The 26921-nt window shown below is 44.0% G+C and overlaps 1 protein-coding gene across 3 annotated transcripts in view; it reads left to right on the top strand.

The window, feature by feature from the left end:
• Positions 1–26921, top strand: part of LOC144773252 (ATP-binding cassette sub-family C member 5-like) — a 2136031-nt gene that overhangs the window by 1044363 nt on the left and 1064747 nt on the right. For all 3 annotated transcript variants that reach the window (XM_078658154.1, XM_078658153.1, XM_078658155.1), the window contains exon 12: positions 9466–9590. In XM_078658154.1, coding sequence (XP_078514280.1) covers positions 9466–9590 — 125 coding nt within the window. The remainder of the gene's footprint in view (positions 1–9465; positions 9591–26921) is intronic.

Here is a 26921-nt window from a genome sequence, read left to right as displayed (position 1 = left end):
TCCTGTTAAAAAACAAGAACAGTGCAGTAATAAATATTTTTGCAGTTTTAACCAAATAGCTGCAAGGGGGCCAACATGTTTCAGCCTAATGGGAAAGATGCCCTAGGCTTTCTTCAGGGCCTCTGTTCTGACTTATAAATGCTACTGCAAGTGAAAACTAATGTGCTAAATTAATTCAATAAAGTGTTAACAAAAAAGGATATTATTTTCCATCATCTGTTTTACTTCGCCGTGTCACCTGGTGTCAACAGACATCTGAAACAACAAACAAATAGTGAGCCCACCATTAGAATCCTCCTTATATCAGTTACACTGTCCAGGAGACATTAAAAACGCCACGTTCGTTGCCTCCCCCAGACTCAGGATCAGTCCGAGGCAACGACGGACAGGTAAGTAGCACGATACCGAAGGGCAATTCTGTTTGGGGTCAGATGAATGAGTACCCAAGATTATCCTTTTGAGGCACTATTAGGATAGCCTTCAGTTTGTGGGTTACTTGCTGAATAGTTGCTTAACCAGCACCCCCTTTGAGTTTTCTATAGACAGCATCTCTATAGACAGCATAAGTATAGGTGACTGGTTGATAAACTGCTGAAGTGACTGCTACCTTTGAGTTCATCTTGAAAACACCGCAATAATATAGCTAGAGATAAGGGTCATGCACCTGAGTGATTTTAGCTTTTTTGAGTGAGGACTAAGAGAGCAAGTATGGCTCTGAGAGGCTGAGATAACATGTGCCTGAGTAGACTATATTAGAGGACAGAGCAGTACAGTTTTAGGCATCCTTTCTGCTGTCTTTTAAGCTCAGGATTTCTTGCCTCCACAGAGCGGGGTCTCACTATTCCTTAGCCAGGTCCAGGAGAGGTGAGGTCTGTTCCCCTGACACACTGGGTGAGTAAACCACTGTCCTATAGAGCGTTGTTATTGTCTCCTGGACAGTGTAACAGATATAAGGAGGATTCTAATGGTGGGCTCACTATTTGTTTGTTGTTTCAGATGTCTGTTGACACCAGGTGACACGGCGAAGTAAAACAGATGATGGAAAATAATATCCTTTTTTGTTAACACTTTATTGAATTAATTTAGCACATTAGTTTTCACTTGCAGTAGCATTTATAAGTCAGAACAGAGGCCCTGAAGAAAGCCTAGGGCATCTTTCCCATTAGGCTGAAACATGTTGGCCCCCTTGCAGCTATTTGGTTAAAACTGCAAAAATATTTATTACTGCAGGAAGAGGCCGCTTCTTTCTTAAATAAAAAATAATTTCTCTTGCGGTTCCCTATCCTATTTTAATCTCACCACTTTCATAATTTTTTTGCACTACACTTGATTCCCTCAAGATCAGAGTCACATGGTCCTAAAATGATTGTGGGTTAGAATCCCATTTTCGGAGAAAGGGTACGATCCCAGTCTCAATGATCTAGAGACTTGCGACCCTAACAGGATTACCAAGTGATAATATTGATCATACAATTGTTTGATGGGAATCCTAAACAAATGTGTTTCCTTTACAATCATTGGTGGCCCACCTGCCTGATATTCCTTATCCTGAGCCGGAACTAATTAGTCTTGGCTGTACCTGGTTGTACTTTTCTAGACTTTGAGGTAAAAACATTAAGGTTGTTACTAATACTTCCTTTACTAGACCCCCAGGTTTTTCAGTTATATACACATGAGTTAGGAGGAATCTAACCTAGGCTGGTCTTTAAACATTCCTCGGACCCTCTATTCATGGTCTGTTATTTATATAAACTATAGTACCCAGAATGCAACTTGACACTATAGATCTAGGCAGGAACTGGAGTAGTCTTCTTTGTGTATGCTCATTGGCTATTATAGAAACATCTGAGGCAAAGTAAAAGAAGTAAAGGAGGGCTGGAAGATCTGAGCGTTGCTTGGCTTACTTCTGAATCGGAGTCGGATCACGCACCTTGATCACGTCTCCTTCGTCGTCAGTTTCCTTGACGGATTGCGTTTCGTGTGCTGAGCCCCAGTCATGTTTCCCTGCGCAGAATTTCCTTGCGGTCCCGCATTACTAAACTGCCCCCTCGGTATCGAGTTTCTCTAAATCTGCATGAGCGGATAAGATCCAGAGGCTCGGAACACTGTGCTTGGCCGTCCTCTCTACCTGCATCCTCCTGTTGCTTTGTACTACCCCGAGTGGTATCGTTCCTTCGCGTCCTGTTTTCTGCATTTACTTTTTAGTTTCTGCGAAGCCCGTTTCTGTTTTTGAATCGGAGGCTTGATTTCTTTTCTTAGTTTGGCAAGTTACATGACCTACAATTCAAAGGTCTGTGCACCGACGAAGACGTCATTATCAATGTTGTTATTTTCATGAAGAGACAATTGTACTTTGCTACCTTATAGCGGGCGTTTCGCAGCATCAATGGAGTGTTTATTTTTACCTGTCAACTGAGAAGATTGACCTAAGGTGAGTTGATAAATGTACACAAAGAACGCTTATATAATATAAAGCAAAGCTTGTCTTTAGTGTTTTGAGCTGTAGTCTGTGTAGATTAATAGTTGTTTTCCTTGTGACTGCAGACTTGGACATTTTATGTTCCTGACAAATCCAAGACTGTGTATCCTGTGCTGTTGCTGTCCCTCCCCCCCCCCGAAAGCCAGAGTGGTCCTATTTTTCTTGTCTCTTCTCTCCCACTAGAGAGTGTACTAGTCTGGAGGTGAAGTGATCCTCAGATTGGTGCTGTCTTTTGGGGGCGTAGAGTTCCTTCTTTGCTCCCGTGGAATCACGATCACCTATTGGCAAGGATTGGAACCGTGACATTGATCCAGCCAAAATAGCAGTTTAAGATATTGACCTGCGCCAACAAATCCCTGCTCAATTAAGGACCAACATACATCAACAAATTAATGACTCTTCACCATCTGACCAGATTCCTGAGATTGCCTCCATCTTCCAGACAGCCCCCAATCCATCGAGCCAACAGGGAAGGAGCTATCGGGCTGAGCTCCTGGTCCGGGATCACAACAGTGCAAATCCCGACCGGAGCGACCCATCCCCCCCGCCCTCGAAAGAACGGCACAATTCTGCCCCACTCACCGGACTACGTTAGAGCCCAAGGTGGTCCGCGGGAGAGGATCCATCCATTTTGGAAACAAAGGAGGCGACAAGAGGTTGCCGAATTCGGCAGCGTGCGCAGAGCGCCCCGGGGAGGCAGGTTGGTGTTCCCGGGAGCCTCACCATCGACGAGGCGACCTCCGCTCCGGTACTAAGAAGAGAGACTCACCGGATTGCAGAGCCAGAGCTCTGACTCGTTCCTCCCCAGCAACAGCGCCTGACTCTGAAATGGCCGCCCGCTAGGGAACGATCGATGGTTCCTGCCACGAGAAGACCGGCAACGTCACCGGACACCAGGAATTCCACCAGTTAGTAGAAGCCTGACATTTCAGACCCTCCTTGAAGTTAAATTGTCATGGGACAGGCAAGGAGCTCTAGGACCCCACAAGTCAGGAGCCCGAGATGCCTGACCTACAAATGGCCGCCACCTTGGAGAGCAGCAATAGAAAGAGGCCTACTCTAAGCACATAGGATGACCCGGTGCTACCACGAGCCCTCTGGCAGTAGAAAGTGAGGAGCTCTAGGTCCCAACAAGGTAGGAACCTGTGATGCTTGCAACAAAATTGGCAGCCAACTATAAGAGCAATGAGAGATAGAGGCTCACCATAAGCCCACAGGTCGATTCCGTTCTACCTCGAGCCCTCAGCCATCGCAAAGTGGGGCATCTGAGACCACAACCGCTTATTATGATGGCCTGAGGCGGGAGCAGAGCCACAAGACACAGCGGAGCCACTAGACACAACTTAACCAACTGCACAACAGAAGCCTCTTAACCCACTCGAAGAGGACTCAGCATTAATACCTAAAGAAGACCCCTGGAATCCTCTGAGACCGCCACACAAAGAATCCCCAAGGTCAGTGGTGACAACCCCGAGGTGCTATGCCCCAAACTGTCTACCAGGACCCTATCCTGGTCTGGTCTCAAGAGAGCCCCAACCCAATACCACTCCAATGGGGCCTTGGACCCACAGTAGGATAGGCTCCCCCGGTCACTCCGCTAATCACACCCTCCCGGAGCTCAAGTCCACGTCCCACCGCCACACCAAATCACAGGTGCACTGACCACACGGTAAGGCCACACCAAGGGTCGACTTCCTCTGCTCACCTAGCAAGTTGCCTCCTCCGCACGAGTGACTACTCTTCAAGTTTCCCCACCCATCCAACCTGCCAGATAGATGTCTCTCCTCCGCTCGGCACCCTCCCTACTCCACACCAACCAACCTGTTTGACAACTAGCTCTCCTCCACACGGCACTCCCCCTACTCCATACAAGCTTATACACGCTTCCTTACTAACCTCCTCACCAACCTAGATAAGATGCCACCGGCCACCCTAACGGCTGCCTGCCCCCGATCCTCTAGTTACCTGATACCCCACGGACCAAACTCATTCGCAATCTCTTTCCCTCCAGCCTCTATAGTAAAGCGAAAAGGCATCTCAAACATAGACTGATCAGGCAACACCCGAGACTCTAGGCGTAGACACTTACCACTGCTCTTCTAGAGGGCAGTTAAAAATGGACTTCACCTTCCACACTGTAAGACCTGAAGACTGGTCCACCATCCTCAACACGCATCTTCTCATCTCCAAAACCACCATCACAGCCCATAGCCGCAAATTGACTACCTCTCTGCCGAACCACCAGTCCCTTAGCGGCAATATCTCCATAACCATCTATGAAAACGGCACTGTCTTGATTCAGTCTAAGAGCGATAACCTAGAGGTCTTCGACACCCTTTTCCTCACGCTAAAAAAAAGCACCTGTGCTCAAGTCACGACTCGGCCCGACCCCTCCCCTTCCCCCAACGAGCCTCCTCTGCCCTCCAGTGACTCATTCCTCCTCTCTACCCCTCTGAATAGGGATCGCACCCCCTCCGACAGCCGCACCATCCAACTCTGCCGCCCCTCCCATCCCAACTCGCCATCCAGAGAGGAGAGCTACCCACAAGCTCAGCCTCCTCACACCCCCCCACCCTCGGCCCAACCGAGACGCGACTCAACCTGAGCCAATACTCCCCCTACCCAGGAGCCCTCCCAGAAGCAATCCGGGCAGCTCCTCCCCCATTAACCAACCTGACCGGATCCCACTCCTCCCCTCCTTGGGTATTGATACTCCTGCCTACCTCCCTCTCCCCTCGGAAAACCTAATGCTTCGCCTCAACCTACTTGAATCCCACCTCGAAATCTTGATACGAGGCTTGAACGAAACCCTTTCCACCCTGGCCACAATCTGAAAGCCCACCCAACATTCTGCCGCCCTGCCAATCACCTCCCAACCCAGAAGGAGTAAGATAACATCCCCCTGTGGACCTCATGCCCCCCCCAAGTTCTGGACCCTCGACCAACAATTCAGGGAACGAGATCCGCTCAGATAGACCCAGAAGGGCAAAACCCACACTTTCCCCTAAGGAAGTGACACTTCTGGCCTCATCCTATGTCCCCCCGGGGAACTCCTCCACCAAATCCATACTTTCCCCCCAGGAAGCGGCACTTGCCGTCTCAACCTATGACCCCCCTTGGAGCCCCTCCCCCAATGCTAAGATCCAAGTAATTACGGGAGTCGGAAGGGACCATCCCCCGCCAAGAGTCCCCAGAGCCCCAGCGCACCTAACCTCCCTACCCAGAGCCCAACCTTCCAAGATCAAGAACGAAGGAGGCCCACCCATTAAATGCATGCTCATAAACTGTAGATCGGCCCATAAGCATGCATCAGAACTAGCAGAAGCCATCCTCTCCCATGACTTAGACATAGCTTTCATCACGGAGACCTGGCTAAACAATCTCTCCTACACTCTTATGGACATGTTGATACCTCCCGGATTCACTTTGATCAACAAAGATAGACAAGTTCATAAGGGCGGGGGCATAGCAATTATTCACAAGAGTAACATCTCTATCACGGAAATTACCTCTTGCGTGTATAGCTCCTTTGAATGCCTCTCAGTCAACATCAAGACATGCGCTAAAAGGCCATTACTCTGTCATCTCCTATACCACCCTCCAGGCAACTCCAATGAATTCGGGGAACACCTTACCAACCTGATTGCCCACTGCGCACTCAGCAACTCTAACAAAATAATTCTTGGCGACCTCAATCTCAGATGGAATGAAACTCAAAACCCGCTCATTCAATCCTTAAATAGCCTCCTGCTGGAAAATAATCTGACCCAACATTGCTCAGAAGAAACTCACCATAGAGGAGCAACCCTGGACGCAATAATTACCGAAAACAACCCAATCAACATTGACCACATCATTCCCGTAGACTGTTCAGACCACCACATCATCCTCTTCCACATCAACCAAATGGTCCAAACTCAACCCCCCAATCAGGACCCCCCAAATGGGTCAGGAACACAGCTCAGAGCCCTCGGTCTGACCTAGAAGAAAGAATTAGCTTGCTCCTCCCCAGCGCGACTGATCACACTGAACTCACCTCTCTCTACAACGTCAATCTGATGCTCAGCCTGACTACCTTGCCCCCCTGAAATAAAAAAAAAATAAGATCATCCTTTCCAGATCATGGTTCTCAACTAACATCAATGAAGAAAGAGGGCAGCTCAGAGCCTCAGAAAGAATCTGGAGGAACAATCCCTCCACCCTCCATCGTGACCAACTTAATGAAGCCCGCAGGAATTACAAAAAGCACATTAAGAATAACAATTCAGCTTTCTTCTGTTCTGTGCTAAACACCGCATAAAAAGTCCCAAAGCACTCTTCAATATCATCAGGAATCAAACATCCAAGCCTACGACTTTTTAAATACTGGCATCCAAAGAACAATGCGACAACTTCGCCGTCTTTTTCAATGACAAGATCGACCTCTCACTTGGCGCGAATCTCTCCCCGCCACCGAGAGCAAGGCGTACAAAACTAAGGATGGTGCCTCCGTGAACCCTCCAAAACAATGGTCCTCCTTCATCCCTATTCAGGAAGCAGAGATAGTTAATCTAATCTCAATGGCTAATCCATCATCCCATGCTCAAGACCAGCTGCCCCCGCGTTTGGCCAAGGACCTGAAGCTCACCCTAGCCCCGATATGGTGCAAGAGCATTAACAGTTCTCTGAGCTCTGGAATTGTACCAGACTGCCTCAAAGTAGGCCAAGTCATGCCACTACTGAAAAAACCAGGACTAAACACTGAGGATATGAACAACTTTAGACCTGTATCGAACTTACCCCTTCTCTCCAAAATCCTGGAAAGATGTGTACTCCCTCAGCTGACTCATCACCTGGACAACATCAATCTCCTAGATCCCAATCAATCTGGCTTCAGAAAAGGCTGCAGCACCCAAACGGCAATCATCAATGTCCTAGACGATCTTCACAAGTCACTGGATTCAGATCAATGCTGCCTTCTCATCCTCCTAGACTTATCGGCCGCGTTCGATACAGTCAATCGCTCTCTGCTCCTCAAGGTCCTCCAAGAAAGAGCTGGTCTTGAAGAGACAGTCCTCCACTTGTTCTCCTCTTTTCTTCACAACCGCTCACAAAGAATAAAAATCAAAAACTTTGAGTCCGACTTCCAACCAGTCAATAGAGGTGTCCCCCAAGGGTCAGTGCTCTCTCCCCAGCTTTTCAACATCTACATGGAACCCCTTACCACACTGCTCAGGAACTCTAACATCCCTTTCCACCTATATGCAGGCAATACGCAACTCTATCTGAAAACCACCTCCTCCGACGTCATCCGGAGATTAAATACCACGCTCAAGGAGGTTCAACACTGGCTCACAATCAACCACCTGAAACTGAATCAAGAGAAAACGGAAGTACTCCTCATCTCCAACAGAGACGAAAACCCCCAAATTGAAGAATGGCTGAAAGCCATCGATGCCCTCAATGGTACCCTCACCCCAGCGGACTCGGTAAAATCTCTAGGTTTTACCCTAGACTTGAAACTGAACTTGAAAAAGCACATTACGAGATCCGCCAAAAGTGCTTTTCCCAACCTGAAACACTATACAAAATAAAACCCTTCCTTCCTCTTAAAGATCTCCAACAAGCCACGCAAGCACTGGTGCTCTCCAGAATCGACTATGGGATGGCAGCCCTAACCGGAACAGCAACATCTCACCTAGCACCCCTAAAAACAACCTTCAATGCTGCAGCAAGAATGGTCACAGGAACTAAGAAAAATCGACCACATCTCTCCTGCACTCAGGGAACTTAAATGGCTTCCAACTGAACTTCGAGCCAGCTTTAGAACACCTTGCCTCACGCATAAAGCCCTACACACAGGCAAACCGAAATACTTAGCCGCTAAACTCAAAAGAGCCGGCCAGTCCAGGAACCTCAGGAGCTCCAACACTCTATTGCTCATCCCTCTGAAAACCCGCAAGCAAAACACCGCAGCCAAATCTTTTGCTGGTAACGCCCCAAAAATCTGGAACTCCATCCCCCCACATCAGAACGATCCCCTCATTCCCTAAATTCAAGAACCTGCTCAAAGACCTAGACCGCTCTCGAGCGAAACAATAGGTTCCAAGGATGCTCCTCTCACGGTTCTCCATCTTTCTGTATTCTCTTGACGGTGGACTTTGACGTGGAGCCATAAATCCTCTCGGTCTCCCACCGGGTTAAGCTTAGAATATGATTAGACGCTCGTCCAGAATGAACGACACCCTACCCGCTCCTTGCCCGCCCGCTCTCGTATCTGAGCTATACGCGGCTCGATCCTCCATGGACTATCATAATATCTGTACTGCATAACTGCACTTAACTGTACTTGTTGTAAAGCGCTCTCATACCCTCAGGTCCAGCTAGCGCTATATAAAACTCCTAAAATAAAATAAAAATAAATAAAAATACCTGTTTACCAAAGCTTGGAATGACCTCTCCCCTGCAGCTTAGGGCCCCCTCATCGCTCTGGGAATTGAGGAAAGGACTCAGGAACTGGCTGTTTGAATGAACAGAGCAATTTGAAGCAGTTAGCATATCCAATGTCTTGAGACACTCATGGGTGACTTGCCGTGCTCTATTAATCCTGATTGATTACTGTTTGAGTGGTGCATAAATACTTTGCCTCTAAGTTGAGTCTGACTGCTTTGTGTCAAGCTACCAGAGGGTTAACCACAGGTGTATTTACTTTTGTGGGTCATCCTGAGAAAGCTTATGTTTATTATTTGAATGGGGCTTTCACCCCTCCCAACTATTAACCCAATTGCTTACAACAGTCATATCCCATTGCCATAGTAGCCATTAGGAGCAGTATTACAATATCGAGTCACAACAGGGAAATGCAGGTACCCTCTACCAACTAGGTTTTTCACTCTATTACAAAAAGTTGGCTTTTCAAGGCACCTTGACTCACCAGATATCTTGTTTGAGCTGACTATATTTTTATTTCATATTAATTAATATATTTCTTTAACTTTTGTTTCCAGATGAATTTACTGCAGGGTACTATATCTGCTAGTGACAGTTTTGCATATGTAGCTCAGCAAGCATGGATTTTTAATGCAACACTCAGAGAAAACATCTTGTTTGGAGAGTTATATGATGAGGAAAAGTAAGTTTTTAATAAATTCAAAGTGAATTCTTAATGTGAATGTTTTAATGTCTTTATTTTCCAACGATGAGAAGATCAGCACATGATTCAGTAATTATTAAATTCTTTCAATAGTTATATTCACTGAGGCTGCAAGTAAACCTTAGTCAATTCCTATTTGATGTTTAATGGGAGAATAGCAGAAAACATTTTCACTGCTTTTACATCTAAAGTGGGATATAGACTGATTAAACCCCAAAAACAAACCTAGAATAATTTCTTCTCTGCTCATCCATCCACTTTCTGAATTCAGGCACATACTTTCCAGTGTTGGAGAGACATTCTCATCCCCACCAACTCCTCCTTGTAATTAATAATATTTTCATAGCTCACTGCTAGATCCCCCATGCTGATTTCTTTTATTTTTCCTTGCAGGTTAATGTTAGACTATAGTTAAAAACTTTTTTAATTAACTTGTATTGTACTTAATCAAGTATACAACACAAAACAGAAGACACAGTTCTTACAAGTTATTTCCACATGAGTACAACACACCTCAGCATGAATCCATTTAGACACTCATTAATTATTAGCACCATCCTCCCTTTAACCCTTCATTGTACAGAAGCATATTATCTGTGCCACCATAGTCAATATAAAGTCTCCTTGCTTACTTTGAAAAGTGTGGTTATATTTGCTTCGCTACTCCATTCACAGCTCTTTGAGCCCCATCAGGATGACACACGATTGAGATGCAAACAGTAGGAATGCCTTAAGAGGGTTCCGAATATCTCTGGGCCGAGAAGGCAGGGGGGATTAATGTCACATAAAGGTCAAACTTTTTGTTACAGTGTTTTAGGGATGCAATCCAGCTTTTATATTTCCAACAACATTTAAATATTTGCCAAAATATTTATCCTTTACAAACCAACCGCATATATTTGTTACAATATTAAAGTGTATATGTAGAATGTATTGTAATTGCTGAACACAATGAACAATTCAGCAATGAGCACCCTTCTGCAACGCCATCTCCAACCTTATTTCCCCCCCTTGCCATCAATCCCACCCAGTGCATTCTGCCTGGCGACCACAATTTCCATGTCGACGACCCCACTGTCTTCCTGGACAACCTTAACAACATCGGTGTCACCCAACTGGTCCTCAAATCCGGACACACACTCAATGCTATCTTCACCTCCAGTGACAGAATCAAATTCACCCAGATCACAGATCTCACCTGGACTGACCACAGAATTGTTCATTTCACCATCTCTGACACCCAGCCCCCCACCGCCATGCACCACAGCACCCTCCACCGCAGCTGGGGCAAGTTAACCGTGACCCTATGGACACAAGCCTTCTGCGCCACACAACCTGAAACTTCCCTAGACCTTGACCAGGCTGTCCTGTGCTTCTCCGCCTGAATCAACAAATTTGTCAACAGCCGCCGCACTCAAACCAGAGAAAACCAACAAAGCCTCAGAACTAGCCAGGTCGTACACCTCGTAGATGTGGTATACTTCAGCATTAGACATTATAATGACCTGTTCATCATAGAACCACACTTAGATATGCAACTGTTATCGACTCGAGAAATGCTAGCGCACCACCAAGGACCCCTCAGACACAGCCACCTACAAAGCAGCCCTCAGCAAGTACAACCTGTGGGTAAAGGAAGCCAAGAGAGCAGCCATCATAGCCATCATCAACACCACAGCCAAGCGCACAAAGGAACTCTTCAAAATCGTCAAAGAATGCTCCAACCCGACAGCCACAGAGAATATGATCTCCCCTCCCTATAACTCCGTGATTCTCTCTCAGATTACTTCCACAGCAAGATTGCCACCATCTACAACACATTTGACTCCCAACACTCCACTCTCTGCCTCGACAACCTCGACCAACCAGCGAACACCAGCCAAACAATAACTACCTTGTCTCCGTTCACCACCCAGACCACCACAACCATCATGTCATCCATCCATTTTGGGGTGCCCAACGACTCCTGCACCCACTATCTCTTCAACCTTGGAGCCAGCCTAATCAGCGCGGAATTCATGAGCATTCTCAACACCTCCATCTCCACAGCATCCTTCCCACACAAAGGGAAACACACAGCGGTCAGACCCCTACTAAAAAAAGCCCTATGCTGACGCAAGCAATCTCAAAAATTATCGACCAATCTCCCTGCTCACATACCCAGCCTAAGTACTTGAGAAAGCCATCAACCAACAGCTCACCAAGTACCTGGATCAACACCCTCTACTTGACGCCTCACAATCAGGATTCTATGCCAAAAACAGCACTGATCGCTGCTACAGAGAACATCAGAACCCTCCTTGATTTCTGAGAAATTGTGGCCCTGATCCTTCTCGGCCTCTCTGCTGCGTTCGACACCATCTCTTACCACACCCTCATTAACAGATTCCACAACATCGGTATTTAGCAGAACGCCCTCAAGTGGATCACTTCTTTCCTTTCAGGACACACCCAGAGCATCCAACTGCCCCCCCTTCACCTCTGCACTCAAGAACATAATTTGCGGCATACCTCAAGGATTATCCCTCAGCCCCACCCTGTTTAACATCTAGTTGACCCCCTCGCGGATTTCGTCAGATCCCACGGACTCAACATAATCTACTACACTGACGACACTCAACTAATCCTCTCGCTCACCAAGGACCCCCCCCCCCACACCAAAATCAAACTTCTGCAGTGCTATGACCAATGTGGCAGAATGGATGCGAACTCCAACAAAACTGAAGTTATGATCGTCTGAAGAAACACCTTTGAATGGGACCGGCAAAACTCGGACCTGCACCAACACTATCAGAACATGCACACAACCTCGGCATCGTCCTCGGCAGCCAACATACCATGAAACGACAAGTCAACGCAGTTGCCTCCTGCTTCCACACCCTCTACATGATCCACAGACTCTTCAAATAGATCCCCATTTACACCAGAAAGACCATCACACAAGCCCTCGTCACCAGCCACCTCGACTGTGGCAATGCTCTCTACACTGTAATCTCCATACAGCTCCAGAAAAGACTTCAGACCATACAGCACACCACAGCCCGACTCATCCAGAACCACCCCATGGACTCGCATTACCCCTCACCTCAGAAACCTCCACTGGCTCCCCATCCAGAAATATGCAGTGCAAGATCCTGAAACACGCATACAGAGATCTCCTGCCCACAAGACTCCTGCGCTCTGCCTCTCTAGCTCTCGCACCCCCAGTATCCATTGCAGCCACAGAGGAGACCGCTCCTTTTCTTTCATCGCTGCCAAGATTTGGGCCATTATGCACCTCCACTTCCAAACAGCACTCTCCCTGGCGGACTTTAGAAAGTTTAGAAAGAAACTCAAGACCTGGCTTTTTGGCGGAGACAAAGCATCCTCAGCACCCAGATACCCTAAGGGGTGACAGTGCTATACAAATGCTATTTGATTTGATTTGACAATAGCCTCAATGATTATGAGAAGATCGGCAGGCGGTTGGTTTACTTCAACAATATCCCACCTATATTGTTTTATTATCTTCAAATGTTGGCCTAACTTATTGTGAAAATGTGCAGTTGTTTATTCTGTCCTTTCATATTGTTGATTATCTGAGACGTTGTTGAGGTTGTGAATATTGAAACTTATAAAGTATAGCATCTACATAGAAACTTGAGTTTCAGATTTTTTTTGGTTATTCTTGTGACTTACTCTTGTCATGCAATTGCTCAATTTTTCGGTTGATGGTATCCCATAGATTCAATATTGTATTTTTCATGGAATAGCCCTGCTGTGTGGCACAGAATATTTGTGGTACTCTATAGAAATTATGAACAAGGTTTTCACACAGTTCGCTTTTTATACACTGACTCCTTCACTTTTCGTCTGGAACACTAGCTCACCGCAGAAAAGCGTCCATCTTGTTAGAGGATGTTACCTTGTATCATCCTCAAGCCGTGTGCATGCCAGTGTGCTTAAGAGTGAATCCTGGTTGCACTGTATCTCTGCAGTAGACGTGCACTAGGAAGGAAGTAAAAGCCCACACGGCCCATCGTCTAGAGTCTCTAGACCTTCTGTGTTTTTATGCTGAGTTTTTAAAAATGTCTTTGGTTTATTATTATGCTTTATAAACAGAAACCATAAATGATTCAACAAATTTATGACAGAAACTCCACACCACGGGTAGAAATTCATTTAAGCTTTTACCCATTCCAACCTTATCACTTTGCACACAGTTTAATCCATTATTTACAATGTACCTTTAAACTAACTAGGCAACCACTTTGGGCCTGCATACAAGGTGTGTAATATTAGGAGACTGAACAGAAGACATTCATCCTTTGCACCTCATAGGGGTGAGTTTTATCACCCCACGTTCATTTGTTTTACTTACCTGATTTGGCAGAGTTGATCCTTGGATAATACATATATGTTTCATGTAGGCGAGCAACATCAGCTGAATTCAGAAGCGGCAAACTGTCTACATACTGGATTTATACTCATCTTTTTCATGGAAACAAGGTTTCACACTTAACTTTAACAGCTCTTAAGATCACAAATACAGTTACTACAGATTGCAATTGTATTCTCTCATCATGCAGTGTGTCTCCTCATATTGTCCTCAGGAAGATCCCGGTAGATGAACAAACAACACGTACTTTGACTGGGGCGCAACAATTTGTCTGTTCCACACAATTGGGCTGGTTATCATTAAGGGACCGTGATCACTTCCTAGTCCAACCAATTGGTAAAATTAAGATGAACAAAATGTAATGATTACAATACTATTTCAGCTTGGATTTTATATATATATATATATATATATATATATATATATACATTTGCATACACAATCACTTTCAGCACAAGCACCTTTTCACTGTGCAAGGAGCTCCCTACAATTTTATTTTGTTTTATATACATATATATATTGATGTTCGTGCTTGGCTTCCAGTTGTTTGAAATGCACTCGGACTCCAATGCGGGGTTCCAAGCTTGCCCCATTAAAACGGTATGAGAGACGCCAGCCAGCTCCCTTTTCACAGTCAGTACCACATTGCCCGACACGTTTCGAAATTGATTCTTCTTGAGGGGTGTGGTAGTTGAATCAAGCACATTCCCTGGGCCGTCTCCTTATATATGCTAATTAGCGCGCCCTCTGATGGGACGCTCTGTATGAGTCTACGCTGTGCATTATGGGAGATGCAGTACCCAGGAATTTCCATCTATATATATATATATATATATATATTCCAAGACAATCCAATCTTTAGCAAAGATAAAATTCCAAGCTGCAAATACGGACACGGACCCAAAAATAAGTGCAAGTGCTTTTTATTCTTCGGTGTTTTTAGTCGCCATGACGCGTTTTGCGCTTCCACGAGCGCTTGATCACATGACACGGCTGCCATCGGACATTGGTTTAAATACAGCTGAATTTACATCACATGTTCTTGCCTACAACTGCAATAGAGACAAAAGAAATTTGCAATTCAAGAAACTACAAATGAATTTGCTGATGTTTCTAAAAGACAATATTAAACCAAATAATTATGCAGTAGTTAAAAACATGTGCAATTGAAACATTTTGTTAAAAACTTAAAACCATGTCCTGATAAAAACGTTAATTTAGTACAATAAGGGTGTGCTGGTTAAAATTTACATTTGTTTGTAAAAAGTGCAGCGCTACAAATTGTAATCTATTCGATTTGGGCACCATGTGAAGTTTGGACACTTAGTAAAGTGTTCAGTTGTAGTTATAACTATTGTTTTGTCTTAAACTGCTAAAGTATGACAAAGGAGCCCCGTTGTCATTTATATTGCATTTGTTCAGATAAGTTGACACAAATTACAATCGCACCATTCACAAAGCCTTGTGGTGGGTGCTAGAGGGTTTGGCAGTCAGGGTTAAATGACGGTATGAATACTTATTGTGACCCCGATTGCCTCTTGCTTATTTTATTTGTGGAAAAAGTGTGCAAAATAACGGTATAAATACCCGAGGATAGTCCCTCCCATGAAACCCTAGTGTGGCCCAACCTTGGGGGTTTATGTTTGAGATCATACATCAAGTTGTATAGTAGTGTACAAATCTTAAACTTTTCCATCATAACCTGCATATATATATACATGTGCAATCAATGTTTCATAAATACGCCAATGAATAAAAACCTTAAAATGGTTAAATAATGGCTAAAAGAACGAATGCATTGTTACCATACATACATCACATGGTTAAAATATGATAAGACAGATAAAAAGTTTAGAAATGTAATAAATATTAGTTCATAAATATTTATCTAAAACACCACTAAAAAGATATTAAACTCAATGTTTTCCCTGTTGATAATGTCATTTTGTCAATTTATCAGTAGCGACCCTACGGGAAGTGACCCATTACAAGCATGTGTATAGATCCTCTGTGATGTTAAGACCTGAGGGATGTTTGGTATTAAGCTCTAGTATGTAGGGGGTCTCTAGGCGGCGCAATTTTTCCTCCCTGTTGCCTCCCCGTCGGCTTGGAACACAGTCAATGACAAAATATTTCTATTCATGGCTACTAGACCCATGTTCTGTTTTAAAATGTCTTGCCACAGGATATGTATTATCCAGATTGCACATTGTTCTCAAATGTTGTAAAATTCTTTTGTGTACGGGGAGTTTGGTGCTACCCACGTAGAGCAAATTGAATGGAAATAGTAAGACATACACGGCAAACTCCGTTTTGCATGTGAGTAATTTGTCTATTCTATGTTTTTTTAAATCAAACGGTGAGAGATAGCTAGTTTTATTCACCGCTTGTTGGCAAGCTTTGCAGACTTTACCATTGTAAAAGCCTGAATGGGTCTGGAGCCAGTCAGTAGAAGCCAAGACTTCTGGACTAGTTTTGACAAGTTCATCTTTCATAGATTGCCCTCTGCTGTAGGTTATAGAGGGTCTCTTGGGGAGACTTTTCCCTATCATAGGGTCGCTTAAAACCAAAGGCCAATTCCTGTTGATAATTGACTCAATCAATTTATGCTGGGTATTGTATTGCACAATGATTCTAAACACAGGTGTAGTTTCTGGGTTGTCCTCACTATTTGGTGTTACCTCAGATTCACTGGTTAGAAGTTCCAATCTATTTTTCTGCCCTGATTTGGAGATGGCGGCATCAATTGTACGTCTGAATAGCCTCTCTCCATAAATCTCATTTTACATTTGTGTTGGGCTTCCCTAAGATCATTCTCCCTGCTGTGTATGCGCTTAAGTCTCAGCATCTCCCCATATGGGATACTGTTAATCAGATGTTTAACATGTGCGCTACTCGCATGCAAGGTAGAGTTCCCCGCAGATGATTTACGGTGGAGTCTAGTTTCAATTTGGTTTTGGTCAATGAAGACTTCAGTGTCTACAAACGTGATAGATGTTTTGCTGAGGGTGGCTGTAAATTGTAGATTATGGTTGTTTGTGTTTAGGTCTAGCACGAATCTTTCTGCTGACTCCTGATCCCCTTTCCAAATTACGAACAGATCATCTATATATCGCAGCCAGGTTACAATATGCGATTCCATGTGTTCTGCATGTGTAGTCCTGAGGACCAGCTCCTCCCACCAGCCCATGTGGAGACACGCGTAGCTGGGGGAGAAGCTGGCCCCCATTGCAACACCCTGTAGTTGCCTGTACAGCAAATTGTTGAACATAAACACGTTATTGTTTAAACAAAAGTCCACCATCTCTATTAGCATGCATCTATGTTTTGTCATGTTTGGTAAGGATTTCTGGAGATAGTAGTCAAGAGCTCTTAAACCATCAGCATGTACTATACTTGTATAGAGTGAACAAACATCTAATGCTATTAACAAATAGTCATTTTGCTATTCAATGTCTTTTATCTTATACAAGAAATCGCTGGTATCACTCACATAAGATGGTAACTCCTTGACTTGACCCTGCAGAAAAAAATCCACATACTGTGACATGTGTTCCAAACATCCCTTCCTGGCCGAAATGATTGGGCGGCCTGGGGGATTTTGTGCATCCTTATGAAGTTTGGGCAAAAAATAAAGCGTTGGAACCACCGGGTAGTCATTTTTCAAGAATTTGTATTCTGGTCCTGTTATGAGGCCTTCCGATTTCCATTTCGATAATTTTCTGTAACAATTGGCATACATCAATTTCAATTCTGTTCCAGTGCACCTTTTGTAACATTGTTTGTCATTTAATTGTGCATAAGCTTCCTTTAAGTACACGTCTCTGTGCATCAAAATAATATTACCTCCCTTGTCTGAGGCTCGGATAATTACTTTGTTGTTTTTCTGCAACTTGGTCATCAGGGTTCTATAGTCAGCCGACTCTTTGTTATACTTTTTTCTACCCCTATGTACATTGATATACAGTTCTTTAAGTTGACTGGTTACCTGGTCATGGAACAAATCAATGGCATCTTTCAGCATCACTTGATTAAAGGTTGATTTTTCTCAAAATGATTTTAGTGGTTGTTTAGTTTGGGAGGTATGTGAGAGAGCTTCTGTTGGGTTTGCTCCAGATTGATTTTGGACTGTTCCGCTGTCATTAGAAGAATCAGCCTCCCAAAGCTCTCTGATTTCTTCCATTAACATTTCCGTTGTTTGAGAGCATTCTCCAGCCCTTATGTTAGTACTAGTGCCGGATTGTGTTGGGTTTTTTCCACATTTGTTAAGAATGAAATATTTTTTGAGTTTCAGTTTGCGTGTACTTCTAAAAATGTCCAATCTAGTTGTTGCATAGTTGAAATCCCTCCTGGGACAGTATGTCAGGCCTAGACTTAGTATTTCTTTTTCTTTTTGGTCCAGGTCTATCCCAGATAGGTTGACAATGGTTTTATCTACATCTGTGGCGACCATTACTTTCCTCTTCCCCAACCCCCTCTTTTCTTGCGTGTTGCTCCTGCGCTTGTTTGCTTTTCTCCGTTCTCGCCGTTTCCGATTTTTGTTGCGGTGTAATTTTGTTGTTTCGTACGAGGGCGTAATGTTTGCATTCTGTCCTTGCAAAAAAGGGCAAGTTCCTCATCAAGGGTATTCTTCGGACCTGCAGCCCGAGCTTGCTCTTCCCTTTCTAAGTCACTGTCCGGATTTGAGCTCACTCCAGAAGCAGATGAACTTGTAGAGACAGTTTCTGATCATATTGTTTTAGGTTTAGCGGCAGGTGGCTTGCCGGTCTTTTTGCTCTTTCTCAGCGCCTCATATTTTTTAGAAAAAGTGAAAATTTGTCCTGTCTCATAATCCGTTTTGTCTCGGAAAAATTTGTAGGTTTTTCTGGCCTTTATTTTCTCCTCCTCCTTCTTGAGTCTAATGCACATCTCCTTTCGCAGTTTATTAGCTTCCTCACCCTCATTGAGTGCTTCTATCTCCTCATTGATTTTATTGATTTCTTCCAGGAGTTCAGTTCTATCTGTCTCTGCGTATTTAACTAGGATGTGCATTAATTTTTTGGAGCAGTCCAAATTACATTCGGCCCATTCACGCATCATGGAGGGGTTGGGCTTCTCATAACTAGGTGCGAATAAAATACGTAACCCGCGAGGAACCCTATTCACATCTAGATACATCTTCAGGGATCTAGCTTCCCACCACTTGCTTTGTTCTGCACGATTCTTTTTCTCTAGTATTTTGAATTTTTCTTTTATTGAACTTGTTGTAGTCTTTGTTCTACCCGTCCCGTTGTTTTCTTTGACGGGTTCCGCCCTTTCCTCATTGAACATTTGTAGCGCTGCAGATTCCCGTTCCAAAACCGTGTCCAACGACATTATAACACACCGATTGTTTTGAACAAATTAAATGCCTTGGATATTCGAAATGCTGAAGTCAGCTTACGTAATGTCCTTGGCTTTGCACACCTCTCGCCCCTTGACTCAACTTTCGCCGCGTTACACGTACCTCAAGCGGTCAACAAGAAACGCCGATTCCTCCGAAGCAGTCGTCTCCCGGTCCGCTTTTCGGCTCTGTGTGTTGCTTGTGCGGGTCAAAGGGGTTCCACAGCCTTTCTCCTTTCCGGAACTCGTCAAAGTTTTCCTGATTGCACAGAAAAACGTGTCTCTTTCAAATGCAGAGGTCCAAGATGAGAGGGGGTCCGTTAAAGCCGTGAAGAGACTCCTGCCGGCTTTTCACATTCCAAGACAATCCGATCTTTAGCAAAGATAAAATTCCAAGCTGCAAATACGGACACGGACCCAAAAATAAGTGCAAGTGCTTTTTATTCTTCAGTGTTTTTAGTCGCCATGACACGTTTCGCGCTTCCACGAGCGCTTGATCACATGACACGGCTGCCAACAATTTGTCTGTTCCACGCAATTGGGCTGGTTATCATTAAGGGACCGTGAACACTTCCTAGTCCAACCAATTGGTAAAATTAAGATGAACAAAATGCTCCCTACAATGATATTTTGTTATATATATATATATATATATATATATATATATATATATATATATATATATATATATATATATATATATATATATAAAATATATGTATATATATATATATATATATACACACACACACACACACACATATGTCAGTCAACTATATATATATTGGTACCTCTTATACCAAGAATTACCTTCAGTGTTCCAAAGTAGGCATTTTGACGTGTGTGCCCTTTATGCCAATAATTACCTCCAGTGCACAAGTGCCAGCATTTTGCGATGGGTGCACCTTATACCAAGAATTAAGTCTGCCACATGGGTTCTCACAAATGTTTTCCCATGAGCCAAAAAGCTTGGTCTGTGGTGTGACTGGGGGGCAGCAATGTGGCGATCACGGGGGATAGGCTGTGTAAGGTGGGCATATGGGATGTGAAGTTAGTAGATCTAATGGCTGAATTGAGCAATGTGAAACCAAAAAACCTGGGTTCAACCCTGGATTCACAACTTGACCAAATTGTGGGATCATAAGCAATTGTTTTATTTCACTTACCATTCTTTTTTTCATTATCACTTATAAGAGGGTCTAGAAATGCATGACTTCAGCATGTGTGCTGTAGAAAACCTTCTTCTGTGTTTAATTTAATAAACTATAATGTTGTCCATTTATAATAGCAACCCAGCCCATCCAGAAGGTGCATGTAACAGCTGACATACCTCTTGGTTCACTATTGGCATTGTTGTCAGGGTGGGGGGAAACCAAGAATGTTTCCAAATTCCTGTTCGAAACATCACTTTAACAAAAAAAAAATCTTAGTGCCCTGATATAAACTGATGTACTAAGTTGAGACACTTCCGCATATTAATGAAATACACTTTTTGAATTTTGATGACTTTATCATATTTTTACAGTTTTTTGCAAGAAATGAAGATGTGCCTTAAATTAAGTTGCTAAGTGTTAAAATGTTTGCCCTTTTATTTAACTCATTTCCGAATGCTAACATTTCTGAATATAAATGCAGAGTCAAATAAACATCAGCCTTGCAACCTGCTAGGTGCATGTAAAGGTCAGGAGGGCCGCATGCAGCCCGCAGGGCATACTTTGAGTGCCACTGGTGTATCAGCACCAGCATTTTGCTACAAATGGCCAATGCATGCCAAGAATTACATCTTATTTGCCAGCATTCTGCCCAGATGTCCAGAATTACCTCCTTCACCCTTATTCATTATCATTCACTCAGTTACACTTCCTCACAATCACTTCCACTCACTTCTACTGACTATCACGCTGTATTTCTAACTTAGTCTCACTTATTCTTACTCACTCTAACTCACTCATTCTCACTTAGTTGCACTGTCCCTTATACTCACGAGCAACATTTAAAAGTTTTTTTTTTTTTAAATTAACTTGCGTTTAGCTGCCTGCTCTTCAACTGTTGTGATATGTAGACTCTATGGGCAGGAACACAGCTGCTTCTGACCTTGAGAAGTGAACCATAAAACTGAACACATGAGCCTGTGCAATGATCCGTAAGCTCCGGCTGTCAGTTTATTGCTTTTTCATCTCACCTTTACCATCTTTTCACAAGGTGGGCTGGTGAACTTGAGGCTCCTAACACCCCGCCAATATGAGGAGATGGGTGAGGATGAGTTGACATCTTGTTTGATTCATAGAACTGGGCACTGCAGGAATTAAGGCGAAAGCATCCGCAGCTAACCTGTAGCAGTGGTGCTGCAGCACTTCACTAGGCCTGGCAGGAACACCGAGCCAGGGCTGAAACTTAGCCAGCCTTGATCCACTGGCGTAACGAAAATTGAGGGGGCCTCCCTGCAAGGTATGTAGAGGGGCCCCCCTCCGGGCTCAATTAGGAGCTCCCCAGAGTGCAGTGCCGAGGGGGCCCTCTGGAGCTTCGGGCCCCCCCGCACTGCGTGGGCTGCGGGGGCCTGTGTTACGCCCCTGCCTTGATCATTCTATCTTATGGTTAGTGTAGGTGCCTCTGTGTCACTGACGCATCCATCAGACAGATTTGCTGCCTCTGGCTGCAGTGACTGTGGGTATTTATTAGGTCTCGCCTGCACAGCGCTTGCGTTTAGTGTTTTTCATTGGTTCCTGTGCTTGCTACTTACTTTTCCTCCGTTTCCATTGGCTGTAGCACACGGTTTCCCTGTCCTGGTGTTCTTCCTCATGTGTGCTTTTCTTATCAGTTTCCTTAGCCAAAGTACTGGTTTCCATGCGCTTTTCAGGAACTATTTTTAAAAAGCCTTTATCAATGGCATTTTCTACTTCTATTATTTACGATTATCTCTACAACCAGTAACATGCTGCTATGACCATTGTAACAATATAAGCATAGACAGCTCCTCAAATAAACTCCCAATTGCCATTATCATGAACCTCACCCAACCCCCTTCCTCCATGTGCATCAAGAGCACTAAACACCCGACTGGTTTCAGACACTCTTTCCCTATCCCTCATTGGGTAGAAACGAAGGAACCAGGACAGCATCATTCCGTGAGTCGAGGTGGGAACTCCTCGGTGCTGCTTTGGCGAACTCAGGGAAGTTGGTAGCCATGTTCGTGTGGCACAGGGGCTTAATCATCTGGAGCTGTAGCGTTATTTTTATTACCCAAACAGAGAAAGAGCGACCACGCAGTTAAGTCATGGTGCATTCCAAAATGCCTCTAGGAAAAAAAGTTTTGAATGCATAATTGTGGTGCACGTCTCTCAGCAGAGAAAGAGGTCAAGCAAATTCGAGATGATATGTTCAAAACAGACTGCCACCATTTGTTTTCTTCACTATAATTATCCTACCACTGTTTTGTGCTATTCGGTGCTGGCTACTTGGTACCTATAATAGGGACAATAATGAGGCCATTGTAAGTTGCCTCCGTTATGAAACAGAAATCAACAACATTAGTTTTCCCTCACAATTTACTTTATATGGTTGAGAGTAATATCGGCAGTGCAGTCTCATTTCTATGATACTTTTGTGTATAAGGAAACAATTTGGCAACCATTATGAACGTCGCCGGCATCATATTATATGTGCAGCTCCGTCTTGTATCAGTGAATTTGTAAGTCAACACAATATGATTTTGTGCAATTACACACGGCGAAGCACCCGCGTGTCTCTTCATTGTGACGCGTTATATTAATGCATCTTGATTCTTTGAAAAGGCACTGCCCGCCTTTTATTAGACACTTTGGGGCTTATTTAAAAGCCCCTTACGCCACCCTTATGTCACTTTTCTTTTTTATTAAACATTTTTATTCGAAATTTTTCACTTTTACGTGTAGGGCACGGCAAAATGTTACAACATAATTAAATATAAAGTATATAATTTTTTCTTCTCTGTTAAAGAATAAACCACAGTACAATCACAGGGGAAAGCAATTAACATACTTCAAATATTTCTAATACATAAAGCCTCTTCAATTTAACTTCTAATACCAGGATTAAATAATAATTACCAAACAGTAGAAAGCAAAGGGGGCTAAGGTAAACATCGATTACTCACATGTATATAATCCAGTATACCATGAGCACATGTATTTCTGATATTTCAATCTATACTCCCTTCTTTCCATCGGGTAATAAGACCCCAAATTTGCTTGCCAAGCTTCCTTCCCTTTTTCCCCTTCCTTGCATATATCTCAGTCTCCAAATTATATACTGTTAATAGTTTGGCCAACCAATGATGAAATGATGGTGGCAGAGGGTCTAACCATGCAGATGCTATGCAAAGTCTCATAACTGACAAAGCTACAAACAAAAATTCCCCCCCTCCTGCATTTGCCCCTCATCCTCATTCACTCCCAGAAGTATTATTGAAGGGGTTAAGAGAGTTTCGGTTCCTAATACCTTGTTTATAAAACCCTCAATACCTTTTTTGAGCAGTTGCAGGTGGGGGCATGTTGCAAACACATGTAGCAAATCTGCATCCAGGCTACCACACCTAAAACAGGTAGTACCTGTTGTGCCTCCCCACTGAGCTATCTTTGCAGGCGTATGATATAGATAGTATATAGTTTTATAATGTTGTGCCTTGAGAGGCGCCGAGCACAACAGTGTATATCCCTTTTCTAGAGACATGTAGAAGCCTTCCCCCCTATCAATTCAGCATAAAGCCTCTTTATTGTGCAATCCTCCCCTGCTTGGATCACTTCCATAATAGGGTTTTTGCTGAAGCCCGCCGGTCCTCCCTTCTTATTATACAAAAAGCTTCTTAATTGTAAATATTTGTAAAATTGTCTAGTGTCTAAAGCAAACTTTGTCTGTAATTCAGAAAACTGGTAGACCCCTTGTTGCCCCAAAATATCCCCTACCCTTCTAACTCCCTTCCTTTCCCACTCTATACAAATAGGGCCAGCAAAGACCTCCTCTGGAAAAATTGGATTTTCTTTCAATCTAGTATAAAGATTGTACTTCCCCAGCCCAGACCTTTTAGCAAAAGCTTTCCAGATTGTATGAGCCGCAATAAGCGTCTTGAACCGTGTCCTTTTAAAGTAGCTAGCCTCCGTATATTTCAAAAACACATTCTCAGCTTCTGGTCCCAAAACTAGTCCGTATATCGCCAATGAGCCAAACTCACTCCAGCCTTCAGACTCAGCCCCCCCCACCAAGCCTACCATATATTGTAATGCTGCTGCCCAATAGTATAGCTTTAAATCTGGCAGTGCCCACCCTCCCCTCTCCCGTGGAAGTGTCATAAACCTAAGTGCCCTCCTAGTTTTCCCCTTTGCCCAAATGAATCTATTAATCATATGTTCGATGTTCTTAAACAGCTTGGCCTCAAATAATAGGGGTATTGCTCTGAAAAGATATAAAAACTTGGGTAAAACCAACATCTTTACTACATTCGTCCGCCCGACAATAGACAGGTGTAGATTATCCAATCTATCCAAGTCCTTCCGCACTTTATTAATTAGAGGTGTTATGTTCTTTTCTACTAAACTATCTAGGTCAGCCGAGATAATCACCCCTAACTATGTTCCTGTCTGCACCACTCGGGTATCCGTGCAAATAGTGTGACAATTTTTAATTATCTGTGTCTTGGTTGTGTTTAGTTTGTAACCCGAGATCTGCCCAAACCTCAGGGCCTCAATTTCAACTTGCACTATAGCCTCCATAGGGGTCGGCGTAATCACTGCCACGTCGTCCGCGTATGCTAATATCTTACAATGGCCAATACCTGTAGGCAGTGGTGTTACTAGCTCACACATCTCTATTCTGCGGATCAATGGATCCATATACATAGCGAATAAAAGCGGTGAGCAGGGGCACCCCTGTCTCGTACCTCTCCTTATCCGAAACTGTCCTGTGGACCCCGCATTCACTCGCAAAGAAGCCACTGGATCTGCATATAGTGCCTGGATTGCTTTAACAAATCGCTTTTTAACACCTGCTCTTTCCATTACGTGCCTGAGATAGTCCCAGGAGACCCGATCAAATGCCTTTTCAGCATCTAACAGCATAACCGCCATCGGGTCCCCTGTGACTGCTGTGGCATCAAATAGAGTTATCACCTTACGTGTGTGGTGCCCCTTCCAGGTATGAAACCATGTTGACTACTGCTCACCACCTTATCTATTACCCTGGCATATCTTGTCGCCAAAACTTTAGAAAACACCTTAGTATCCGTATTCATTAGGGTGATGGGCCTGTATGATCCAGGTTCTTCCGGAGGCTTCCCCTTTTTCAAAATTATCACAATTTCCGCTCCCCCCATGATCCAGGAATAGATTCCCCTGTCTGTGCCTGCCGCATTGTCTTAATTATGTCCCCTTCTAGGGTATCCCAGAACACTTTATAAAACTCGATTGGTATTTGATCAGGGCCCGCTGCTTTCCCTGAAGGGAGGTTTAAGATAGCATCCTTGATTTCTTCTACCTGCAGGATCTCTTCCAGACCTTCTGCATCCTCCTCCATTAACTTAACTACCGGGATCTCCTGCAAGTAATCTCTAATTCCCCGGATATCTCCCCCCAATGGTTCGTCATACAATTTCTCATAGAAGGTTCTAAATACTTCCCTTATTTCCTCTGAATCTGTGTGAATCCTGCCTGAGGTATCCCTGATCTCTCTCACAGTGCCGGCCGCTTCTTGTTGCCTTGTCCGTATAGCCAGAGTCCTCCCTACTGTCTCACTGAATTCATGGCATCTCACTCTTTTTGTCGTGTATATTTTTGCAGCTTTCCTGGCAATATCCCCCTCTGCCTCCCCCTTAGCTTTCAGGAGTTCTATCATAACAGTATCTAAAGGGGTTCCAGTCATGGCGCACTTCTCCAACTCCTCCTCAGCCTTAAGTACTGCCCCCGCTAATTCCATGTTCCGCAATTGTTCCTGCTTTCGTTTAAAGGAATTAAAGCTCAGCGTCTCACCCCGAACCCCCGCCTTAAAAGCATCCCAGACTACCCCTGTAGCAGCGCTACCCCTGTTGCACCTGAAGAATTCCCTGATCCATTTTTTCATATGTTCCACATATTTATCTTCTTGTAGAAGCCCTCTTTCAAAAGTCCATGTTCTTTGCTGTCTAGGGCTTATTGGCTTAGTTATTATAAGCACAAGGGGGTTATGATCACTAAGGATCCGCGGGAGTCTTTCTATCCTTGACTCCGAGAGAGCTGTACTTGAAATAAAAAAGTAGTCCAATCTAACACAGGTTTGGTGCGGAGCGGAATAATATGTAAAGCCTTTTTTATCTGCCCTTTTTTTTCCCCAGACATCTGATAAAGCGTTGTTTACTACTAAACTCTGTAATGCCTGACTTACCCTCCTCTTCCTACCTTGATATTTACCAAATGAACCCAGCCCCAGGCCATCAGCACCATTAATATTAAAGTCCCCGGCCAAGATAATTCTAGGCGCCCAAGTAGCTAGTTCGACATCCAAAAAGTGGAAGATCTCAGGGTCGTCCTCGGTTGATCCATATATTGTTACTAACGTAGTCCATTCCC

The sequence above is a fragment of the Lissotriton helveticus genome, chromosome 8 (genome assembly GCF_964261635.1).
Source record: "Lissotriton helveticus chromosome 8, aLisHel1.1, whole genome shotgun sequence".
Taxonomy (NCBI): Eukaryota; Metazoa; Chordata; class Amphibia; order Caudata; family Salamandridae; genus Lissotriton; species Lissotriton helveticus.
Note: the sequence above shows the minus strand (reverse complement) of the source record. Positions and strands in the feature narration are given on the sequence as shown.